General features: G+C 40.9%; 1 protein-coding gene across 3 annotated transcripts in view; it reads left to right on the top strand.

The window, feature by feature from the left end:
• The window catches only part of SEC23B (SEC23 homolog B, COPII coat complex component), a 51,509-nt gene extending 35,714 nt beyond the window's left edge, over window positions 1-15,795 (top strand). For 2 of the 3 annotated variants that reach the window (XM_019462416.2, XM_019462415.2), the window contains exons 18-20: window positions 6,937-7,092; window positions 7,466-7,531; window positions 15,330-15,795. In XM_019462416.2, the coding sequence (XP_019317961.1) occupies window positions 6,937-7,092; window positions 7,466-7,531; window positions 15,330-15,419 (312 nt within the window). In that variant the 3' untranslated portion in view covers window positions 15,420-15,795. Of the gene's footprint in view, window positions 1-6,936; window positions 7,093-7,465; window positions 7,532-12,834; window positions 12,973-15,329 lie in introns of those variants that run through there. The other variant, XM_053890461.1, reaches the window with a different exon arrangement.
• The last annotated feature ends 5,053 nt before the right edge of the window (window positions 15,796-20,848 follow it).

Raw genomic sequence — 20,848 nt, forward strand, 5'->3', positions numbered from 1 at the left:
TGTCCAGTTCTCCCAGCACCATTTGTTAAAGAGACTGTCTTTTTTCCATTGGATGTTCTTTCCTGCTTTGTCAAAGATGAGTTGGCCATACGTTTGTGGGTCTAGTTCTGGGGTTTCTATTCTATTCCATTGGTCTATGTGTCTGTTTTTATGCCAATACCATGCTGTCTTGATGATGACAGCTTTGTAGTAGAGGCTAAAGTCTGGGATTGTGATGCCTCCTGCTTTGGTCTTCTTCTTCAAAATTACTTTGGCTATTCGGGGCCTTTTGTGGTTCCATATGAATTTTAGGATTGCTTGTTCTAGTTTCGAGAAGAATGCTGGTGCAATTTTGATTGGGATTGCATTGAATGTGTAGATAGCTTTGGGTAGTATTGACATTTTGACAATATTTATTCTTCCAATCCATGAGCAGGGAATGTCTTTCCATTTCTTTATATCTTCTTCAGTTACCTGCATAAGCTTTCTATAGTTTTCAGCATACAGATCTTTTACATCTTTGGTTAGATTTATTCCTAGGTATTTTATGCTTCTTGGTGCAATTGTGAATGGGATCAGTTTCTTCATTTGTCTTTCTGTTGCTTCATTGTTAGTGTATAAGAATGCAACTGATTTCTGCACATTGATTTTGTATCCTGCAACTTTGCTGAATTCATGTATCAGTTCTAGCAGACTTTTGGTGGTGTCTATCGGATTTTCCATGTATAATATCATGTCATCTGCAAAAAGCGAAAGCTTGACTTCATCTTTGCCAATTTTGATGCCTTTGATTTCCTTTTGTTGTCTGATTGCTGATGCTAGAACTTCCAGCACTATATTAAACAGCAGCGGTGACAGTGGGCATCCCTGTCGTGTTCCTGATCTCAGGGAAAAAGCTCTCAGTTTTTCCCCGTTGAGGATGATGTTAGCTGTGGGCTTTTCATAAATGGCCTTTATGATCTTTAAGTATGTTCCTTCTATCCCGACTTTCTCAAGGGTTTTTATTAAGAAAGGGTGCTGGATTTTGTCAAAGGCCTTTTCTGCATCGATTGACAGGATCATATGGTTCTTCTCTTTTTTTTTGTTAATGTGATGTATCACGTTGATCGATTTGCGAATGTTGAACCAGCCCTGCATCCCAGGAATGAATCCCACTTGATCATGGTGAATAATTCTTTTTATATGCTGTTGAATTCGATTTGCTAGTATCTTATTAAGAATTTTTGCATCCATATTCATCAGGGATATTGGCCTGTAGTTCTCTTTTTTTACTGGGTCTCTGTCTGGTTTAGGAATCAAAGTAATACTGGCTTCATAGAATGAGTCTGGAAGTTTTCCTTCCCTTTCTATTTCTTGGAATAGCTTGAGAAGGATAGGTATTATCTCTGCTTTAAATGTCTGGTAGAACTCCCCTGGGAAGCCATCTGGTCCTGGACTCTTATTTGTTGGGAGATTTTTGATAACCGATTCAATTTCTTCGCTGGTTATGGGTCTGTTCAAGCTTTCTATTTCCTCCTGATTGAGTTTTGGAAGAGTGTGGGTGTTTAGAAATTTGTCCATTTCTTCCAGGTTGTCCAATTTGCTGGCATATAATTTTTCATAGTATTCCCTGATAATTGTTTGTATCTCTGAGGGATTGGTTGTAATCATTCCATTTTCATTCATGATTTTATCTATTTGGGTCATCTCCCTTTTCTTTTTGAGAAGCCTGGCTAGAGGTTTGTCAATTTTGTTTATTTTTTCAAAAAACCAACTCTTGGTTTCGTTGATCTGCTCTACAGTTTTTTTTTTAGATTCTATATTGTTTATTTCTGCTCTGATCTTTATTATTTCTCTTCTTCTGCTGGGTTTAGGCTGCCTTTGCTGTTCTGCTTCTATTTCCTTTAGGTGTGCTGTTAGATTTTGTATTTGGGATTTTTCTTGTTTCTTGAGATAGGCCTGGATTGCAATGTATTTTCCTCTCAGGACTGCCTTCGCTGCATCCCAAAGCGTTTGGATTGTTGTATTTTCATTTTCGTTTGTTTCCATATATGTTTTAATTTCTTCTCTAATTGCCTGGTTGACCCACTCATTCGTTAGTAGGGTGTTCTTTAACCTCCATGCTTTTGGAGGTTTTCCAGACTTTTTCCTGTGGTTGATTTCAAGCTTCATAGCATTGTGGTCTGAAAGTATGCATGGTATAATTTCAATTCTTGTAAACTTATGAAGGGCTGTTTTGTGACCCAGTATATGATCTATCTTGGAGAATGTTCCATGTGCACTCGAGAAGAAAGTATATTCTGTTGCTTTGGGATGCAGAGTTCTAAATATATCTGTCAAGTCCATCTGATCCAATGTATCATTCAGGGCCCTTGTTTCTTTATTGACTGTGTGTCTAGATGATCTATCCATTTCTGTAAGTGGGGTGTTAAAGTCCCCTGCAATGACCACATTCTTATCAATAAGGTTGCTTATGTTTATGAGTAATTGTTTTATATATCTGGGGGCTCGGGTATTTGGCGCATAGACATTTATAATAGTTAGCTCTTCCTGGTGGATAGACCCTGTGATTATTATATAATGCCCTTCTTCATCTCTTGTTACAGCCTTTAATTTAAAGTCTAGTTTGTCTGATATAAGTATGGCTACTCCAGCTTTCTTTTGGCTTCCAGGAGCATGATAAATAGTTCTCCATCCCCTCACTCTCAATCTAAAGGTGTCCTCAGATCTAAAATGAGTCTCTTGTAGACAGCAAATAGATGGGTCTTGTTTTTTTATCCATTCTGATACCCTATGTCTTTTGGTTGGCGCATTTAATCCATTTACATTCAGTGTTATTATAGAAAGATATGGGTTTAGAGTCATTGTGATGTCTGTATGTTTTATGCTTGTAGTGATGTCTCTGGTACTTTGTCTCACAGGATCCCCCTTAGGATCTCTTGTAGGGCTGGTTTCGTGGTGACAAATTCCTTCAGTTTTTGTTTGTTTGGGAAGACCTTTATCTCTCCTTCTATTCTAAATGACAGACTTGCTGGATAAAGGATTCTCGGCTGCATATTTTTTCTGTTTAGCACACTGTAGATATCGTGCCAAGCCTTTCTGGCCTGCCAAGTTTCAAAGGAGAGATCAGTCACGAGTCTTATAGGTCTCCCTTTATATGTGAGGGCACGTTTATCCCTTGCTGCTTTCAGAATTTTCTCTTTATCCTTGTATTTTGCCAGTTTCACTATGATATGTCGTGCAGAAGATCGATTCAAGTTACGTCTGAAGGGAGTTCTCTGTGCCTCTTGGATTTCAATGCCTTTTTCCTTCCCCAGTTCAGGGAAGTTCTCAGCTATAATTTGTTCAAGTACCCCTTCAGCACCCTTCCCTCTCTCTTCCTCCTCTGGGATACCAATTATGCGTATATTATTTTTTTTTAGTGTATCACTTAGTTCTCTAATTTTCCCCTCATACTCCTGGATTTTTTTATCTCTCTTTCTTTCAGCTTCCTCTTTCTCCATAACTTTATCTTCTAGTTCACCTATTCTCTCCTCTGCCTCTTCAAGCCGAGCCATCGTGGATTCCATTTTGTTTTGCAATTCGTTTAAAGCGTTTTTCAACTCCTCGTGACTGTTCCTTAGTCCCTCGATCTTTGTGGCAAGAGATTCTCTGCTGTCCTGTATACTGTTTTCAAGCCCAGCGATTAATTTTATGACTATTATTCTAAATTCACTTTCTGTTATATTATTTAAATCCTTTTTGATCAGTTCATTAGCTGTTGTTATTTCCTGGAGATTCTTCTGAGGGGAATTCTTCCGTTTGGTCATTTTGGAGAGTCCCTGGCGTGGTGAGGACCTGCAGTGCACTTCCCCTGTGCTGTGGTGTATAACTGGAGTTAGTGGGCGGGGCCGCAGTCCGACCCGATGTCTGCCCCCAGCCCACTGCTGGGGCCACAGTCAGACTGGTGTGTGCCTTCTCTTCCCCTCTCCTAGGGGCGGGATTCACTGTGGGGTGGCGTGTCCCTTCTGGGCTACTTGCACACTGCCAGGCTTGTGTTGCTGGGGATCTGGCGTATTAGCTGGGGTGGGTAGGCAAGGTGCACGGGGGCTGGAGGGGCAGGCATAGCTCGCTTCTCCTTAGGTGATCCACTTCAGGAGGAGCCCTGTGGCAGCGGGAGGGAGTCAGATCCGCTGCCGGAGGTTTGGCTCCGCAGAAGCACAGAGTTGGGTGTTTGCGCGGAGCGAGCAAGTTCCCTGGCAGGAACTGGTTCCCTTTGGGATTTTGGCTGGGGGATGGGCGGGGGAGATGGCGCTGGCGCCTTTGTTCCCCGCCAAGCTGAGCTCTGCCGTCCGGGGGCTCAGCAGCTCTCCCTCCCTTTGTCCTCCAGCCTTCCCGCTTTCCGAGCAGAGCTGTTAACTTCTGACCTCCCAGACGCTAAGTCGCGCTTGCTGTCGGAACACAGTCTGTCCGGCCCCTCCGCTTTTGCCAGCCAGACTCGGGGGCTCTGCTTGGCCGGCGAGCCGCCCCTCCGCCCCGGCTCCCTCCCGCCAGTCCGTGGAGCGCGCACCGCCTCGCCGCCCTTCCTACCCTCTTCCGTGGGCCTCTAGTCTGCGCTTGACTCCGGAGACTCCCTTCTGCTAATCCTCTGGCAGTTTTCTGGGTTCTTTAGGCAGGTGTAGGTGGAATCTAAGTGATCGGCAGGACGCGCTGTGAGCCCCGCGTCCTCCTACGCCGCCATCTTCCGGAACCCCCCCGAGCATGCGTCTCTTGATCTTGGGGTTGCGAGTTTGAGCCCCAAATTGTGTGTGGAGATTACTTAAAATCTTTAAAAAAAAAAAAAAAGTGGCATGCTGATCCTTCCACTGGGTCTGTGGAGCCCAAGGATGACTGTAGATGGCTTTCAGGGGAGTCTCTTTCTTTCTCAACGGGATTTCCTGAGAAAATGAATGGCTCCTCTGAAGAAAATCCTTTCACTGAGCATTATGTTCATTGACATATTTTTTTCCTTCTGTCCATTCTTTACCTTCAATAAATTGTTTTGGTGTTTGACATGACTTCCTAGTGTCTTTACATTAGATGTGATTTCAGATGTCCTGCAGTTATACGTTGTGTTTCAGAATTCCTGTAGTAACTTCAATGATTAGTTTCTTGATTTTAATATGCATACTTTTATGGTGTTTAGCTTTTTTTAGCATATTAATGCTCACTCTGCTGGCCGCTTGCCCACAGACACTAGGTTTCAGTAATGGTCCTAGACCCAGGGCCATTGGGTGACCAACTGCTGCTCCCACTGGTCCTACAGAAGCAGTAATCATGACTAGGTTTCTAGCCTTCAGCTCTCCCCTTACAGATGTTTCTGACCACAACCCCTGTCCTGTCCATTCATATGTTTATTGAGCACCTTCTGTTGCATGCAAGTGATGGGTTCTAAAGACGAAGATAATGACATAGGTCTCACTCTCCAAAAGCCCCAAGTCTGCTGGTTGTGGGTGTTCTGATTAACTCTTGGACCCAAACCAACTTATGGGCATTTCCTTTATGCCAGCAGTCAGTCAGAAATTAAGACCTGGAAGGGGCACCTGTGGGTATGTTGGTTAAGCATCTGACTCTTGATCTCGAATCAGGTCATGATCTCATGGTTTGTGAGATCAGGCCCTGAATCGGGCTCTGTGCTGACTGTGCAGTCTGCTTGGGATTCTCTCTCTCTTCTCTGCCCCTCCCCTGCACTTGTTTGAACTCTCACTCACACGCGCACTTTATAAATACATACATAACATACATACATATATACGTACATACATACATACATACATACATACATACATACAAATTAAGACCTGGAAAATGTTATTGGAAACTCTGAGAAGAAGGGAGAACAGGCTGCAGAAGGAAGCATCTAAAGAGAATCCTCTCCCTGATAATCAGACTAACAGTTTTGTTTTTAAAACCTATTGGTCACTTGTTACGTCCTCTTACTCCATTTCCCCTCTCACTGTTTTCTTTTTTAAAATGTCCCCTAAATAACATGTGAAAGCACTTCAGATTATTTTAAAGATATATTAATCAGTCAGCAAATATTTCTTGATTTCCTGTGTGCACAAGGCATTTTCTAGAGCATTGTTCTTGGGGATACAAGAGGGTGAGACACAGTGTTAGCTGAGGTGGGGGGATAGGTTTTACCTTCCGCACCATAGTATATTGCCTTCTACTAGCCTAATGAACACCTACACTGTGATTCTTGCAGCTTTTTTCTCTCCAGTCAAGAGTGTCCCAACTCAGGGCCCAGGGGAGGTGGGGTGAGTCTGTGTGACACTAAGCACTGGACGAGGGTGTAGAGGTGTGCCCCTAGTCACAAGAAGGGCGAACAGATTCTACATAGGAAGCCAACAGATCCCTTTCCCTACCGGCTGGAAGGACATGAGAGGCTGAACCGAGTGATGGCACTGGGAATGGAAAGGAAGGGTGGCTCTTTGGGACAGCGGTTCCCTGGGTGTTTTTAGCTAGTTGGTATGTACAGTTAGAAGGGAAGGAGGTAAGAGGTGCCTGGGTGGCTCAGTTGGTTAAGTGTCCCACTTCAGCTCAGGTCATAATCTCACAATTCATGAGTTCGAGCCCCACATCAGGCTCTCTGCTGTCTGTGCACAGCCCACTTCAGATCTTCTGTCTCCCTCTCTCTCTGTCCGACCCCTGCTCGCTCGCTTGCATATTCTCTCTCTCTCTCTCTCTCAAAAATATTAAAAAGAAAAAGAAAAGGAAGAGGTGTGACTGATGGCTGTGACATTTCTGGGAGAACTATGTAGGTGGGGGTGTTCTGTCTGCACCTCTTTGCTTACTCCTACTTACACTACCCAGCTCCCCTCTGCGACTTGTCATTCTTGATATAAGACTTTCTTACGGGAAACAAGTTCTAGGTGGTGGTGGGAATGTCAAGAGTGTCAAGGAAAACTATTGTTTTGGTGTTTCCACGATGGTTTTGGTTGGTTTGTTTTGGTGCAGACCATAGCCCAGTGGCGTAAAGCTGGGTACCAGGACATGCCTGAGTATGAAAACTTCAAGCACCTTCTGCAGGCACCACTGGATGATGCTCAAGAGATTCTGCAGGCGCGCTTTCCAATGCCACGTTACATTAACACGGAGCACGGAGGCAGCCAGGTGAGTGAGTTGAATTCCAGCTCTCATGGTTGGTTTCCTGATGTATTTTCATGGCTATAAATCCAATGGTGTAACTAATATTTTATGTGGTGACATAAATTGACATTCAGCCAAACTTCAAATATGACTTCTTAAATGAGTGGTAAAAACACATTAACATAAAAGTAGAGGGTTGCCAAAATAAAACACATATCTCATGTTTTAAGAACCCTAATAAATGGGGAGTCATTGGCTTACATTAAAGAAATCGGTTCCTATGTAGTAGAAAAATGCTAATTTAACAAAAGAAATGTTGTAAACACTTTTTTTTTTTTTTTACTATTACACTAATATTAATGCCATTGTAATCTTTAAATGTCTTCCTTTTTTAAAGGCCCGATTCCTTTTGTCCAAAGTGAACCCATCTCAGACACACAATAACCTGTACGCTTGGGGACAGGTAAGAAATTGTCAGGTATCTAGGGGAGGAGGCCAGGCTCTTGTTGAAAAACTTGTTACCAAATAGATCTCTTTGGCCTTAGAGACAGAATTCACTCAGGTATTTTGCTGGGGGGTGGGGGTGGGGTGGAAACTTTAAATACCGTAGCTGGGGTGGGAGGGGACACTGGTGTGGATCTCCTGCAGTACACAGCATAATATGACAGATTCAGCCAGAGGACAGAACTCTGTAGCATGACCTGCATTTGGCTGTCCTCATAGACGCAACAACATCACCCTCAGCCTTCTCCCCCCTCGTCCCTCTCCCAAGGGTGCAGGGCAAAAACATCTACTCCTGCTCCCCACTGGTTCTGCCTCCTCACTTGTCAGCCTCTGATTCCTTCTTTATCTAATTATTCCCAACATTTGTGTCTCTCTCAAGTCTTTTCTTTCACTCTGTTTTCTTACGCTTTTTAAAGTTAAACTTTCTTTTGAGGTAATTGTGAATTTAATTGTAAATTTACAAGCAGTTGTGAGATATAATGTGGACAGATTCCCTGTGCTCTTTACCTCGTGTCCCGCAGTGGGAACATCTTGTACAACCATAATGCAGTATCATGGCCGGGATACTGACGTAGATGTGGTCCAGATACACACTTCCATCACCACAGAGATCTCTCATTTGGCTTTTTATATTCACTCTCACTTCCCTCGCCTCCACCTGGCTACTGCTGCTGGTTTCTCCACCTCTGTGATTTTGTCATCAAGAAGGTTATGTATGTGAAATCACATGTTACATAACCTTTGAGGACTGGCTTTTTCCCTTCAGCATGATTATCTAAAGATTCATCCAGGTTGTTGCATGTGTCAATAATTTGTTCCTTTTTACTTGACAAGTGGTATTCCCAGATGTACTGGTGTAGAGATGTACTGTAGTTGCTTAATCATTCACCCGTTGAAGGACATCTGGGTTCACAGTTGCTGGCCGTTAGGAATAAAGCTGCTGTAAATATTCACGTACGGGTTTCTTACGAACACAAATCTTCCTTTCTCTGAGATAAATGCCCTGGAGTATATTTGTTCCATTGTACGGTAGTCATGTGGTTAGTCTAAGAAGCTGTAGCAATGTGTGAGTGATCCAGTTTCTGTGCATCCTTGTCAACATTTGGTATTGTCATCATTTTGATTTTAGTTATTCCAATAGGTGTGTAGTGGTATAACATTGTGGTTTTCAATTACATTTTCTCAGGGCGCCTGGGTGGCTCAGTTGGTTGGGTGTCAGACTTTGACTCCGGTCATGATCTCACGGTTCATGAGTTCAAGCCCCACATCTAGTTGGCTACTGTTAGTGCACAGCCCACCTCAGATCCTCTGTCTCTCTTTCTCTCTCAGATAAACATTTAAGTGAATAAAATAAATTACATTTTCTTGATGGCTAATGATGCTGAGCATCTTCTCATGTACTTTTCCACTTACCTATTTTCTTCAATGAAATCTTTCTTTTATCTATCTTATAATTGGATTATTTGGCTTTTTTGTTGTTGAGTTTTAAGTTCTTTATGTGCTCTATGTGCTAGCCTTTTGTTGAATATGTGGTTTGTAAATATTTTCTCTCACTTGTTGCTATATCCTTTTCACAGGGTCTTTTGCAGAGCAAAAGTGGTTTTTAGGAAGTTCACTTTTATCAATGTTTCCTTTTATGGATTGTGTTTTTGGTGCCAAGTCTGAGAACTCTTTGCCTAGCCCTAGATCCCAAAGATGTCCCGTGTTTGTTTGCCTGATTTTACATTTACCTTTCAGTCTGTGATCCATTTGAATAATTTTTTTTTTATTAAAAAGAATTTTTTTTAAACGTGTATTTATTTTTGAGACAGAGAGAGACAGAGCATGAACGGGGGAGGGTCAGAGAGATAGGGAGACACAGAATCTGAAGCAGGCTCCAGGCTCCGAGCTGTCAGCACAGAGCCCAATGCGTGGCTTGAACTCACAGACTGTGAGATCGTGACCTGAGCAAAGTCAGATGCTTAACCGACTGAGCCACCCAAGTGCCCCAATTTTTTGAGTTAATTTTTATATACGATGTGAGGCTTAGTTTTATTTTTTGCATACGGATGTCTAATTGCTCCAGCAGCATCTGTCAGAAAGGCTGTCTTTCATTGAATTACTTTTGCATCTTTGTCAAAGGTTAGTCAGTCATGTATGAGTCCACTTCTGGGTTTTCTTCTCTGTTGTGTTGATCTGTGTTTCCATCTGTCTATCAATACAACAGTTTTGATTACTGTAACTGTACAGGTTGTCTTAAAGTCAGGTAGACTGGTTTCTCCCACTTCTTTTTCAAAATTGTCTTAACTATTCTGGTTCCTTCGATTTTACATAAACATTTGAGAATAATCTTGTTTATGTCTTTAAAAACTCTTGCTGGGATTTTGATAAGAATTACATCAATCCAGGGGTGCCTGGGTGACTCAGTCGGTTGAGTGTCTGACTTTAGTTCTGGTCATGATCTCATGGTTTGTGAGTTTGAGCCCCACATTGGGCTCGCTACTGTCAGTGCAGAGCCTGCTTCAGAGCCTCTGTCTCCCTCTCTCTCTGCCCCTCCACCACTCGCACACTCTATCAAAAAAAAAAATTTTTTTTAAAGAATTATATCAATTCTCTATATCAATTTGGGGAGAATTGACATCTTTACTATGTTGAGCCTTTCCAGTCCATGAATTCAGTATATCTCTTCATTCTGTTTTGATTTCTTACTCTTTCTTTAAGGTTGAATGTTTTCACTTTTTTTTTTTTTTGAGTGATTGTGAATGGTATTATAGTTTTGATTTCAGTGTCCCAGTGTTCATTGCTAATATATAGAAATACTGCTGATTTTTGTATTTTTATCTTATATTCTGTGACTTTCCTGAGTTACTTACTACTTCTGGTAATTTTTTTGTAGATTGTTGGGATTTTCAACATAAATAATCATGTCATCTACAAATAAGAACAATTTATTGCTTCCTTTCCAATTGAATACCTTTATTTCCTTTTCATGTCTTGTTTTTCTGTTTCAATTCATTGATTTTTGTTGTAATCTTTATTTTCTTCTGCTTGCTTTAAGTTTATTTAGAAGTGTTGCTTAGTTGGGGCGCCTGGGTGGGTCAGTTGGTTGAGCATCTGACTCTTGATTTTGGCTCAGGTCATGATCTCATGGTTTGTGAGTTCAAGCCCTGTGTTGGGCTCCACACTGACAGCGCAGAGCCTACTTGCGATTCTTGCTCCCCCTCTCTCTGTGTCCCTCCCCTACTTGCTCGTGCTTTTTCTCTCTCTCAAAATAAATGAACTTAAAAAAAAATGAGTATCACCCTAAATTAAAAAAAAAAGTGTTGCTTAGTTTACAAGTATTTGGAGATTATCTTATTATTTGTAGGTTATTGATTTTTATTTTGATTACATTGTTGTTAGAGTATATACTTTGTATGGTTTCAATTCTTTTTTTTTTTTTTTTTGAGGTTATTTATTTATTCTGAGAGAGAGAGAGAGAGAGCACAAGTAGTGGAGGAGCAGAGAGAAAGGGAGAGAGAATCCCAAGTATGCTCTGCACTGTCAGCATGGAGCCCAACCTGGGGCTTGATCTCATGAATCGTGAGATCATGACTTGAGCTGAAATTGAGTTGGACGCTTAACTGACTGAGCCACCCAGGTGCCCCTGAAGTTTGTTTTATGTCCCAAGCTGTAGTCTATCTTGGCATATATTTCATGGTCACTTGAATGTGTATTCTGCTGTTGTTGGATAGAGTGTACTATAAATGTCTCTTAGACATCCTCTTCTTCCTTTCTCTCTGGGACTCCAGAGATACATTTAGTTGATGTTGTTGAGTTCTTACATATCCCTGCTGATTATCTGTCTAGTTGTTCTGTCAGTTTTTGAGAGAGGGTGTTGAAGTTTCCAACTCTAATTGTGAGTTTATCTGTTTCTCTTTTGAGTTCTGTCAGTTTTCATTCACATGTTTTGTAGCTCTGTTGTTTGTTGCATAGACATTTAGGATTGCTTTGTTTTGGTGGGTTGACTTTATTTCATTATATAATGTCTCCCTCTGTCTCTGGTCATTTTGTTTGCAGTGATGTCTATCTGACATTAATAAAGCTCGTTCTTTCTTTCCTTTCTTTCCTGTTACTTTTCATGCAAAAAAAAAAATATTTGCAGGGGCGCTTGGGTGCCTCAGTTCGTTGAGTGTCTGACTTCGACTCAGGTCAGGATCTCACAGTTCGTGGGTTCAAGCCCTGCGTCAGGCTCTGTGCTTACAACTCAGAGCCTGGAGTCTGCTTCAGATTCTGTGTCTCCCTCTCCCTCTGCCTCTCCCCTGCTCATGCTCTGTCTCTCTTCTCTCAAAAATAAATAAATAAACATTTAAAAAAAGATATTTGCCTGTTATATGTCTTACCATTCTTTAACTTTCAACCTATTTCTTTATTATATTTGAAGTGAATTTCTTGTAAACAGCACATAGTTGGATCGTGGTTTTTAATCTACTCTTAAACTCTTACAATTGGTACATTTGGACCATTTATATTTAATGTAATTAATGATACGTTAGAGCTCAAGTCTGTCATTTTATTTTTTGTTTTCTGTTTGTTTTCTCTGCTTTTCATTTCTCTGTTTTTCCTGCCTTCCTGTGGATTACTTGAACATTTTTTAGAATTCCATTTTAATTTTTTTTTTAATTTTTGTTTTAGAGTGAACACTAGCAGGGGAGTGGGGCAAAGTGAGACAGAAAGAGAATGTTAAGCAGGCTTCATGTTCAGCACGGAGCCCAATGTGGGGTTGATCCCACGACCTTGGGATCATAACCTGAGTCGAAATCAAGAGTCAGTGCTTAACCAACTGAGCCACCCATGCACTCCTAGAATTCCATTTTAATTCATTTATAATGTTTTTGAGTGTATCTTTTTGTGTAGCCTTTTTTAGTGGTCACTCCTGGTTGTTGATAGTAGAGCATTGTATTACATTATACATACATAGATTATCACAGTTTACTGATGGCTTTTTGACCAAAGTGATGTATAGGAAACTTATTCCCATTTATATTTCTTTACCCCATTTATAATATAATGGTGTTAAATATTTTTTTCTACATGCCGCAATGTTACAGTTTTTCTTCAGCCATCAAACATAATTTATATATCTCAAGAGCAGATGCAAATCCAGTTATATTTATCCATAATTTTGCTTACTGTGTTCTTTATTCCTTCTTGATACTCCCATATTCCTTCTTTTATCATTACCATTTTAGGTAGAGATCTTCCTTTAGCCATTTTTCTTTTTTTCTTTTTTTTTTTTTTGAGAATGAGAATTGTAAAGCAGCCTCCACACTCCGCATGGAGCCCAACAGGGAGCTTGATCCCATGATAACTTGGGACCATGACCCAAGCTGAAATCAAGAGTCGTACACTTAACCGACTGAGCCACCCAGGTACCCCCCCTTTAGCCATTCTTTTAGGTCTGATGGTGATAGATTCTTAATTTTTTTTCATTTGAGAATCTTGATTTCCCCCTCATTCATGAAGGATATTTTCTCTAGATAAAGAATTTTGGTGGTTGTCCTTTTCTTTAGGCAGCTGAAAAATATTTTGTGACTTCTCTTGGTCTCTCTGGTTTCTGATGAGAAATTTATTGTCATTCTCATTGTTTTTCCCCTATCGGTAAGATATCTTTCTCTGTCTGCTTTCAAGATTGTTTCTTTGTTAACACTAGTTTTCAAAAGTTTAAGTACCATGTGCTTGGTGTGGATTTCTTTGGATTTAACCTGTTTAGACTTTGCTCTGCTTCTTGGTTCTGTATATTTATCGGTCCTGCCAAAATTGGTTAGTTATCAGTTATTATTTCTTTGAATAATTTTTCAGCCCATCCTCTTCTTCATTTCTCTCTGGGACTCCAGTGACATGCATGTCAGGTCTTTTGTAGTTCCACATACCCCTGGGGCCCTGTACAATTTTTTCCCACCATTTTCTGTCTGCTTTTCAGTTGCATTATTTCCACTATTTTATCTTCGTTTGCTGATTATTTTCTCTGTTCCTTCTCTGCTATTGAGCTCAGACACTGAACTTATTTCTGTATTTTCCAGTTCTAAAATTTTCCTTTGATTCTCATTTATGTCTACGTCTTTCCTGAGACTTTCTTTGCTGAGGCTTTCTACTTTTTCATTTGTTTCAAGTGTGCTCGTAATTGCTCATTGAAGCACTTCTGTCATGGCTGCTTTGAAGTCTTTGTCAAATAATTCTAACACTGTAGGCAGCTTGGTGGCTTGGTGTTAATACCTGCTGACTGTTTTTCATTCACTTGAAGCAAACTAGGTTTTCCATTGGCGTCTTAACACGTGGGTGAGGGACAGTTCCTTGTTACTGCTAGGTGGAGATAGGCATTCCAGCTCCCCACCTAGTCTCCATATTAGTGCTGGGTGGTAATGAAAAGTCCTGACTCTCCACTAGGCCGCCTCTGATTCCCAGTGCAGGGGGCCTGGAGGACATCTCATTACTGCCAGGCAGGGGTGGGAGTGCAGGCTCCCTGAATGGCCTCTCCTGATAACCATGGCAGTAGGGAGACGTCTTCCTGGCCATTGGGGATGAAATTCCCAGTGTTGTCCTTGGCCTTCTCTGCCAGCATCCTGGGGGGGGTGTTGGGGGTCCCTTGTTGCTGTCTTGTGAGGGTGGCAGTCTAAGGTGCCCACTCAGCTGTTGCTGGTGTGGGTTGGGACACAGTTTCTTCTGTCACCTTTAGAGTGCAGCAGTTATTATCTATCATTTTTTGGTCTTGCTGGGCTGTGCTGTTCCTTTAGCTAGAGAAAGTTGGCTTTTTCTGATGTTCTTGTCTGTGTGCAGTGATTGTTTGCCAGCCTCTTCGGCTCCAGGTCTGAGATATGAGGCAAAAAGGAAACCCAAGGAACTCACCACTGTGTTGTTCCTTCGGCCTTAGGGACCTTGGTTTGTCTGCTCTCTTCTGTCCACCTTTTAGAGTCTTCTTATGTTTGTTTTATATAAAATGTCTGGGGTTTTTATTTGTACTTAGTGGAAGGAATAGGGAAAAGCACATCTACTCCTTCCCAGAAGAAATCTTCTTATAAAATTTTAATTATGCTTATATTTTCCTAATTATACTGGTAGTATCATTTTGGAAAATTTGAGTATGTTAAAGAAAAGATTAAGAAAGAAAATTAATACCTATATTGCCACTGTGTAGAGTTAAGTATTTCCAGCTTCTTTGTAGATAATATAAAATGTGTATATCATGTGTATTTTTACTTATTTTTTACAAGTTTGGGATCTTACTGGAAGTCAAAGTTTCTATTCAGTTCTTTTCCCCAAGCATGACATAAATCACAAGCAGTTTCGGATAATACAGATATCCATCTGTTGTTCAGTGGTTGCACTGATCCACTGATTTGTAAATACACCCTCCTCAAGCTTCTGTTGTAAGCAGGCCATGAAAGAGCCTCAGGCTAGGTGCTGTCAGCGTGATGGGGAACATGAGACACGGCGTGCTCATGCCTGATGGGAAGCCAGACTCTGGACAGGTCATCAGAACTGTGGAGAGGATTAAAGTAGAAGGGCATATGCCTAGAAAAGTCTGGAGTGGCAGGGATGGCCTGAACTCAGGGGGTCAGAGAAGGTTTAGTGAGGAAATTACGCTTCAGTTGAAAGACTGGTTAATGAGGCAGAGGGACTACTCAGAGCAGAGGGGGGAAACACTATGAATGTTCTGAGGTGGAAAGGTCCTTAATAATTGATGAATTCTAACCAGCTTTTGAGATACCTGCCAATAAATGTTTACCATTAAATTTCAGGAAACAGGAGCACCCATCCTAACTGACGATGTTAGCCTGCAGGTGTTCATGGATCATTTGAAGAAGCTGGCTGTGTCCACTGCTTGTTAAGCTGGAGATGTGAGCGGAACATTGTCACATTGTGTTCACAATTGCTTATTATGGCTCAAAAACATTCCTTTCACTTTCCTTGTGAGTTTTAATAAATAATCAAAGGAAGCATTGTATGTAACTCTTTAGATTATAATTTATTTGTATTCCTTATTTGTGCCCCTTTTCTTGCAACATGAAATTGTAAGGTCATAAATGTTTTGGTACTTGTAGATGTTTATATGCTTTTTGTATCCTAACTTCACACTTATGTAAAATCAGAGATACTGTATTTTGGCAACTTACTTAGATGAAAATCATAATGATCAGAAAGGAAATAAATATAGATAAAGAAAGCACTGGCTAAAATAATGCTAATACAAATTTGATTTCCTGAGGTCTGTGTGTATGTGTGTGTTTTAAGTGACTCCCCCAAGAGATATTTCCTGAACTTAATCCTCACATTTTCTGTCTAAATGTTAATAGATCAAAGGAAACCTTGAAATATGTGAAACTTTGTCAAGGCAGAGTTGTCTGGAGTGCACTATCCCTAACTAACATGTAAACAGCCCAGCCCAAGTAGCCCTAAAGAGTGGCTACTGGGGGGAGGGGTGGGGCAGGGCACGCGCCTGGGTGGCTCAAATCGGTTAAGCGCCCGGCTTTGGCTCAGGTCATGATGTCATGGCTTGTGGGTTCGAGCCCCACGTCAGGCTCTGTGCTGACAGCTCAGAGCTTAGAGCCTGCTTCGGATTCTGTGTCTTTCTCTCTCTGCCCACCCGCTCATCCTCTCTCTGCCCCTCTGCTCATCCCCTCTCTCTCTCTCTCTCAAAAATAAATAAACATTTAAAAAAAATTTTTTTAAAGAGTGACTGATGGGCATAAATAGCTATAACAAAATGACAGCCATTTATCTTGGGCATCAAGTAAAATAACTTTAACATTAGCACTGCTTTTTAATCAAAGTAATATGTGCATGGTTTTAAAAAAAGAGACAAAACTTATCCTAAAGAGCTTTATAACAAATAATAGTTCCCTCCACTCCCTGAGCCTAAACCTACTGTGCCGAGATGACTGGCTTTAACCTTTCCTTCAAGACTTTTGTTGCTGTATCAGTTTTAGCCAACCAGTGTCACTCAATTCCCATTTTCCAGAATGAGGAAAGTAAGACCTTTCTCTTGACCATCCAGTTTTGATCAGCTACACCTTTATTTTTCTATCAAGGTTGGTAAAATTTACATTCTGACCTATAGCCATAGTTCTGTCTTTTGTCTGAAAGTTCATTCTGAAAGTTGGAAATTAATAAATATCATTTACACAGTTGTGATCATGTAAACATTGTCCGTGTTCGGTCAGGCAATATTACATTTGTCTCCAGGGGTTTGCTGCCCCAGTCCTTCTACCACTTGAAGGAAAACATGTCCAGTGACAGAATTAGTTACTGTGCTCACATTCTAGCATGCCCCGGGTTGGTGTGCTTCCTTTTCACATCATGACTTCTTATATTGTTATTTTCCCTAGAGTTCCTAATTTTTTGTTTTGATTGAAGATTTTGTTTTCTATTTATTCAGAAATTCAAATCTCTTCTTCTACTGAATGGAGTCCATTGTTCTTTAAAGGTCACTGATCTCCCCTTTAATCACCGGCCAATTGCTACGACAATAGTAATCCAGGAATTTCTTTTGTCTGGACTCCTGGATTAGTTCTACTCTTTATCCCATAAGTCATTTGCTATCTTAGATGGCTTCTATAAAAAGTTACATGGGAGATAATTGACTGAATCTATTCTGTCTTCATACTTGATAGCTTTGCTGAGTATAAAATTCTAGGCCCCAAATCATTTTCCTCTCAGAACTTTGGACCTATTTTTTCATTCATTCAACAAATAATTGTTCAGTATTTGATATGTATGGAGTGTCTTATAGGCACTGGGAATGTAGCCAATAAAACAAAATTTTCTGCTTTTGTGAAGCTTATGTTCTAGTTAGGGAAGACCAATAATAAAAAAAATGGAAGTAAATTATATAACTTATTAGAAGGTACTGAGTGCTATGTAGAAAAGCAAAGCTGGAAACTCCTTTTAATTGACTGTTGGACCATCTGGATTGATTCTTCTCTATATTTCGAATTTGTATTACTACCTTTTGCCTTTGGTGTGTGTTCTCAGAGTGTTTCCTATCCTAAGCTGTTTAACACGTTATTTCATTTCATTTTTTAAAGTTTATTTAAGTAATCTCTACATCCAATGTGGGGCTTGAAGCCACGACCCCGAGATCAAGAATCGAATGCTCTTCCAGCTGACCCAGCCAGGCTCCCTAGCACTTACATTTTAAATGCCAAGGGCTTGGGGCGCCTGGTTGGCTCAGTTGGTTGAGCGTCCGACTTCGGCTCAGGTCATGATCTTGTGGTCCGTGAGTTTGAGCCCCGTGTCGGGCTCTGTGCTGACCGCTCAGAGCCTGGAGCCTGTTTCGGATGCTGTGTCTCCCTCTCTCTCTCTGACCCTCCCCCGTTCATGCTCTGTCTCTCTCTGTCTCAAATAAACATTAAAAAAACTTTTTTTTAAATAAATAAATGCCAAGGGCTTTTATTTTATGTATCTTTTCCATAGAATATTTTTCTTTTTGGAAATAATTTTTAATTGAGACACATCAAATAGAAGAGTACATAAAACTGCATATACAGATTTAAGTTGAAACTGTTCCACCTGGTCCTTTCCATTTCAAATTAACAGAAGGTAGAATGTGGTAGACCCACCTTGCTCTGGTGTTCTCTTCAGTGACCATGAGTTCAGGTGCTGAGGTGAGGTGGCACCATTGGGTGACAACATCAAAGACGTGGCCGTGCAGGTGCCACCTCTGGGTACTGGTGGCTGTTTCCAGAGAGAACATAGAGGTGGGGGGTAGTATTGTGTGAAAGCAGCCATCCTGAGTGGGGAAGCATGGAGCCTAGTGTGGCTAATGAGGACTCTGAAATTCCTCTCCAAGGCAAGGAAAGCCTCTGACATTTTAAGCAGGGGAAAGGATCAGTTAGGGGTTTTTTTTTTAAACACTAGAGAGTGGCAGGATGGATGGGAGGAAGCTGGAATCTAGGTGAGGCCTGAACAGAGAGGCAGGTGCTCAGACAGAGGTGACAGATAGGATATTAGGCAAGAGTCTGAATTCAGGTTTCTGGCTTGGATGATCATGTCAATCATTCTCTGAATTACACAAAAGGAAGGAAAGAGTTCTTTTCCTCTTTCTTTCCTAGCATTGATAAATTCAGTCCTGGACATTTAAAGGAGCTTTTGAGATATAATAATGTCCAGCAGGTTGGAAGTAATTAATAGAAATTTGCCTTCAGGAGAATTTGGAGCAGATTTCTATCGTTAACAAATAACATGAGTAAAGGTGCTCAGGATGAGAAGAGAAACGAGTTTGGAACAGAATATCAGTGTTTTTGTTTTGTTTTTAACTTGACTGAGGTATAACTTACATACAATGAACTGCACCCATTTAAAGTATACAGTTCAATGAGTTTTGACAGGGGTACACTCGTGAAACCTCCACCACCAGATGGAACATCTCCATCACCCCCAAAGTTTTCCTTAGTAGGCAACTACTGGTCAGCTTTGTCCCACTGTAGATTAGTTTGCTTCTAGAATTTTGTCTGGTTTTGTGTCTAGCTTCTTTCACTTAGCATAACCCATTTGATACTCACCACATAGTTGCATGTGTCAGTAGTTCCTTTTTATTGCCGAGTGCTATACCACATTTCATTTAGCCATTCACTAGTTGATACCGATTTGGGTTGTTTCCTTGTTTTGGCTCTTATGAATAAAGCTCTGTGAACATCCGTGTACATGTCTATGTGGATATGTTTTCATTTCTTTTGGATAAATAGGAATGGAAGATCTGAGTCATATGGTATGTGTATGTTCAACTTTTTAAGAAACTGCCAGTATTGCAAAGAGGTTGTGACATTTTATGTTCCCACCAGTAAGAGATCTGATAGCTCCAAATCCTTCACGTACCTACTAAAAGGCAACACATTTTAACAAACTCTTAACAATAGATACACAAATGGCCAAGACGCTCAGGGATATCATTACTCATCACAGAAATGCGAATTAAAACCACAAGACACCACCACACACCTATTAGAATGACTAGAATTTACATCTTATGTGTAAGGATTTTTAGTAGGGTTGTCTTTTTGTAATCGAGTTGTAAGTTGTCCTTATGTATTCTGGATACAAGTCCTTGGTGAAATATAGGTATCTGAATAATTAATTTTGTGTTTGTTTCATTTTCTTAACTGCGACTTGAAAAGCAAAAGCTTTAATTTTGAAAACATCCAATTTACCAATATTTGAGTTTTTTGTTTTTTTTTTAAGTTTATTTACCTCTTTTGAGAGAGAGCAGGACAGGCAGAGAGAGACAGAGAGAGACAGAGAGACAGCATCCCAAGCAGGCTCTGCACTGTCAATGCAGAGCCCAGAGCCGGGCTCGAACTCACAAATCGAGATGGTGACCTGACAGGAAACCAAGAGTCCCACACTTAACAGACTGAGCCACCCAGGTGCCTCTACCAATATTTGGTTTTATGGATCATGTTTTCTGTATTATACAAAATCTTTACCTATCCCAAGGTGGCAAATTTTCTCCTGTCTTTTCTTCTGGGTTTGTAGTTTTAGCTTTTACATTTAAGCCTATGGTCCATTTAGAGTTAATTTTTTGTGTATGGCAAAGCAATTTCTGAAGGGTGGAAGAAGATCCTGGAAGGATACCAAGATACTAAAGATTATGTTTTTGAAGCAGTGAAAGAAGCAGGTGGGGTCAGTGGTGTCAAATGCTTTAGAAGGCAAATTTGATTATGGCTGAAAAGTAGTTACTGGATATGGCAATTTGCTGAACGCCCACTCTGTGCCAAGCACATCGCTTTTGCTCTCAAGTTGTTTGGTCTGTTGGAATGGGGGTAGATTATGCTTTGAAGAAATGTATGGGTAAGAGAAAAGTTGAAGGTGGACATAGTGGAAGATGTTTTGTTTTTGAGATGTGGGTAGTGTAATTGATGGGAAAGACCCTGAAAAGGCTGTAGAGAATAGGACCCAGGTCCTGATTTCAAGCCCCACGTTGGGCGTGGAGCCTACTTAAAAAAAAAAAAAAAAAAAAAAAAAAAAAAAAGAATTGGACCCAGAGCCCAGTGGAGGGATTAGCTTTGACAAGGAGGGACCCAAGGCTCACCCAGATTGGGTTCCAGAAAGGAAAATGGAGAAGAGTTGAGTTGGAAGACAGGTATTCCCGCATATCTGAGAGCTGGAGGAGTAAAATTAATCTAAACAATTACCATCTGAATCCTGCGTAACGCAGGTGTTACAATTTTCCACGCGAGAAGTTTGCTCCGAGAAATTGTCATTTGGTCCCCATCACGTGGTATGCGAGGCAGTGGGTGCATAGCACAGCACAGAAGCCGCT

This window comes from Panthera pardus, unplaced genomic scaffold (assembly GCF_024362965.1).
Source record: "Panthera pardus isolate Hobbes unplaced genomic scaffold, ASM2436296v1 HiC_scaffold_25, whole genome shotgun sequence".
In the NCBI taxonomy this organism is placed as follows: domain Eukaryota; kingdom Metazoa; phylum Chordata; class Mammalia; order Carnivora; family Felidae; genus Panthera; species Panthera pardus.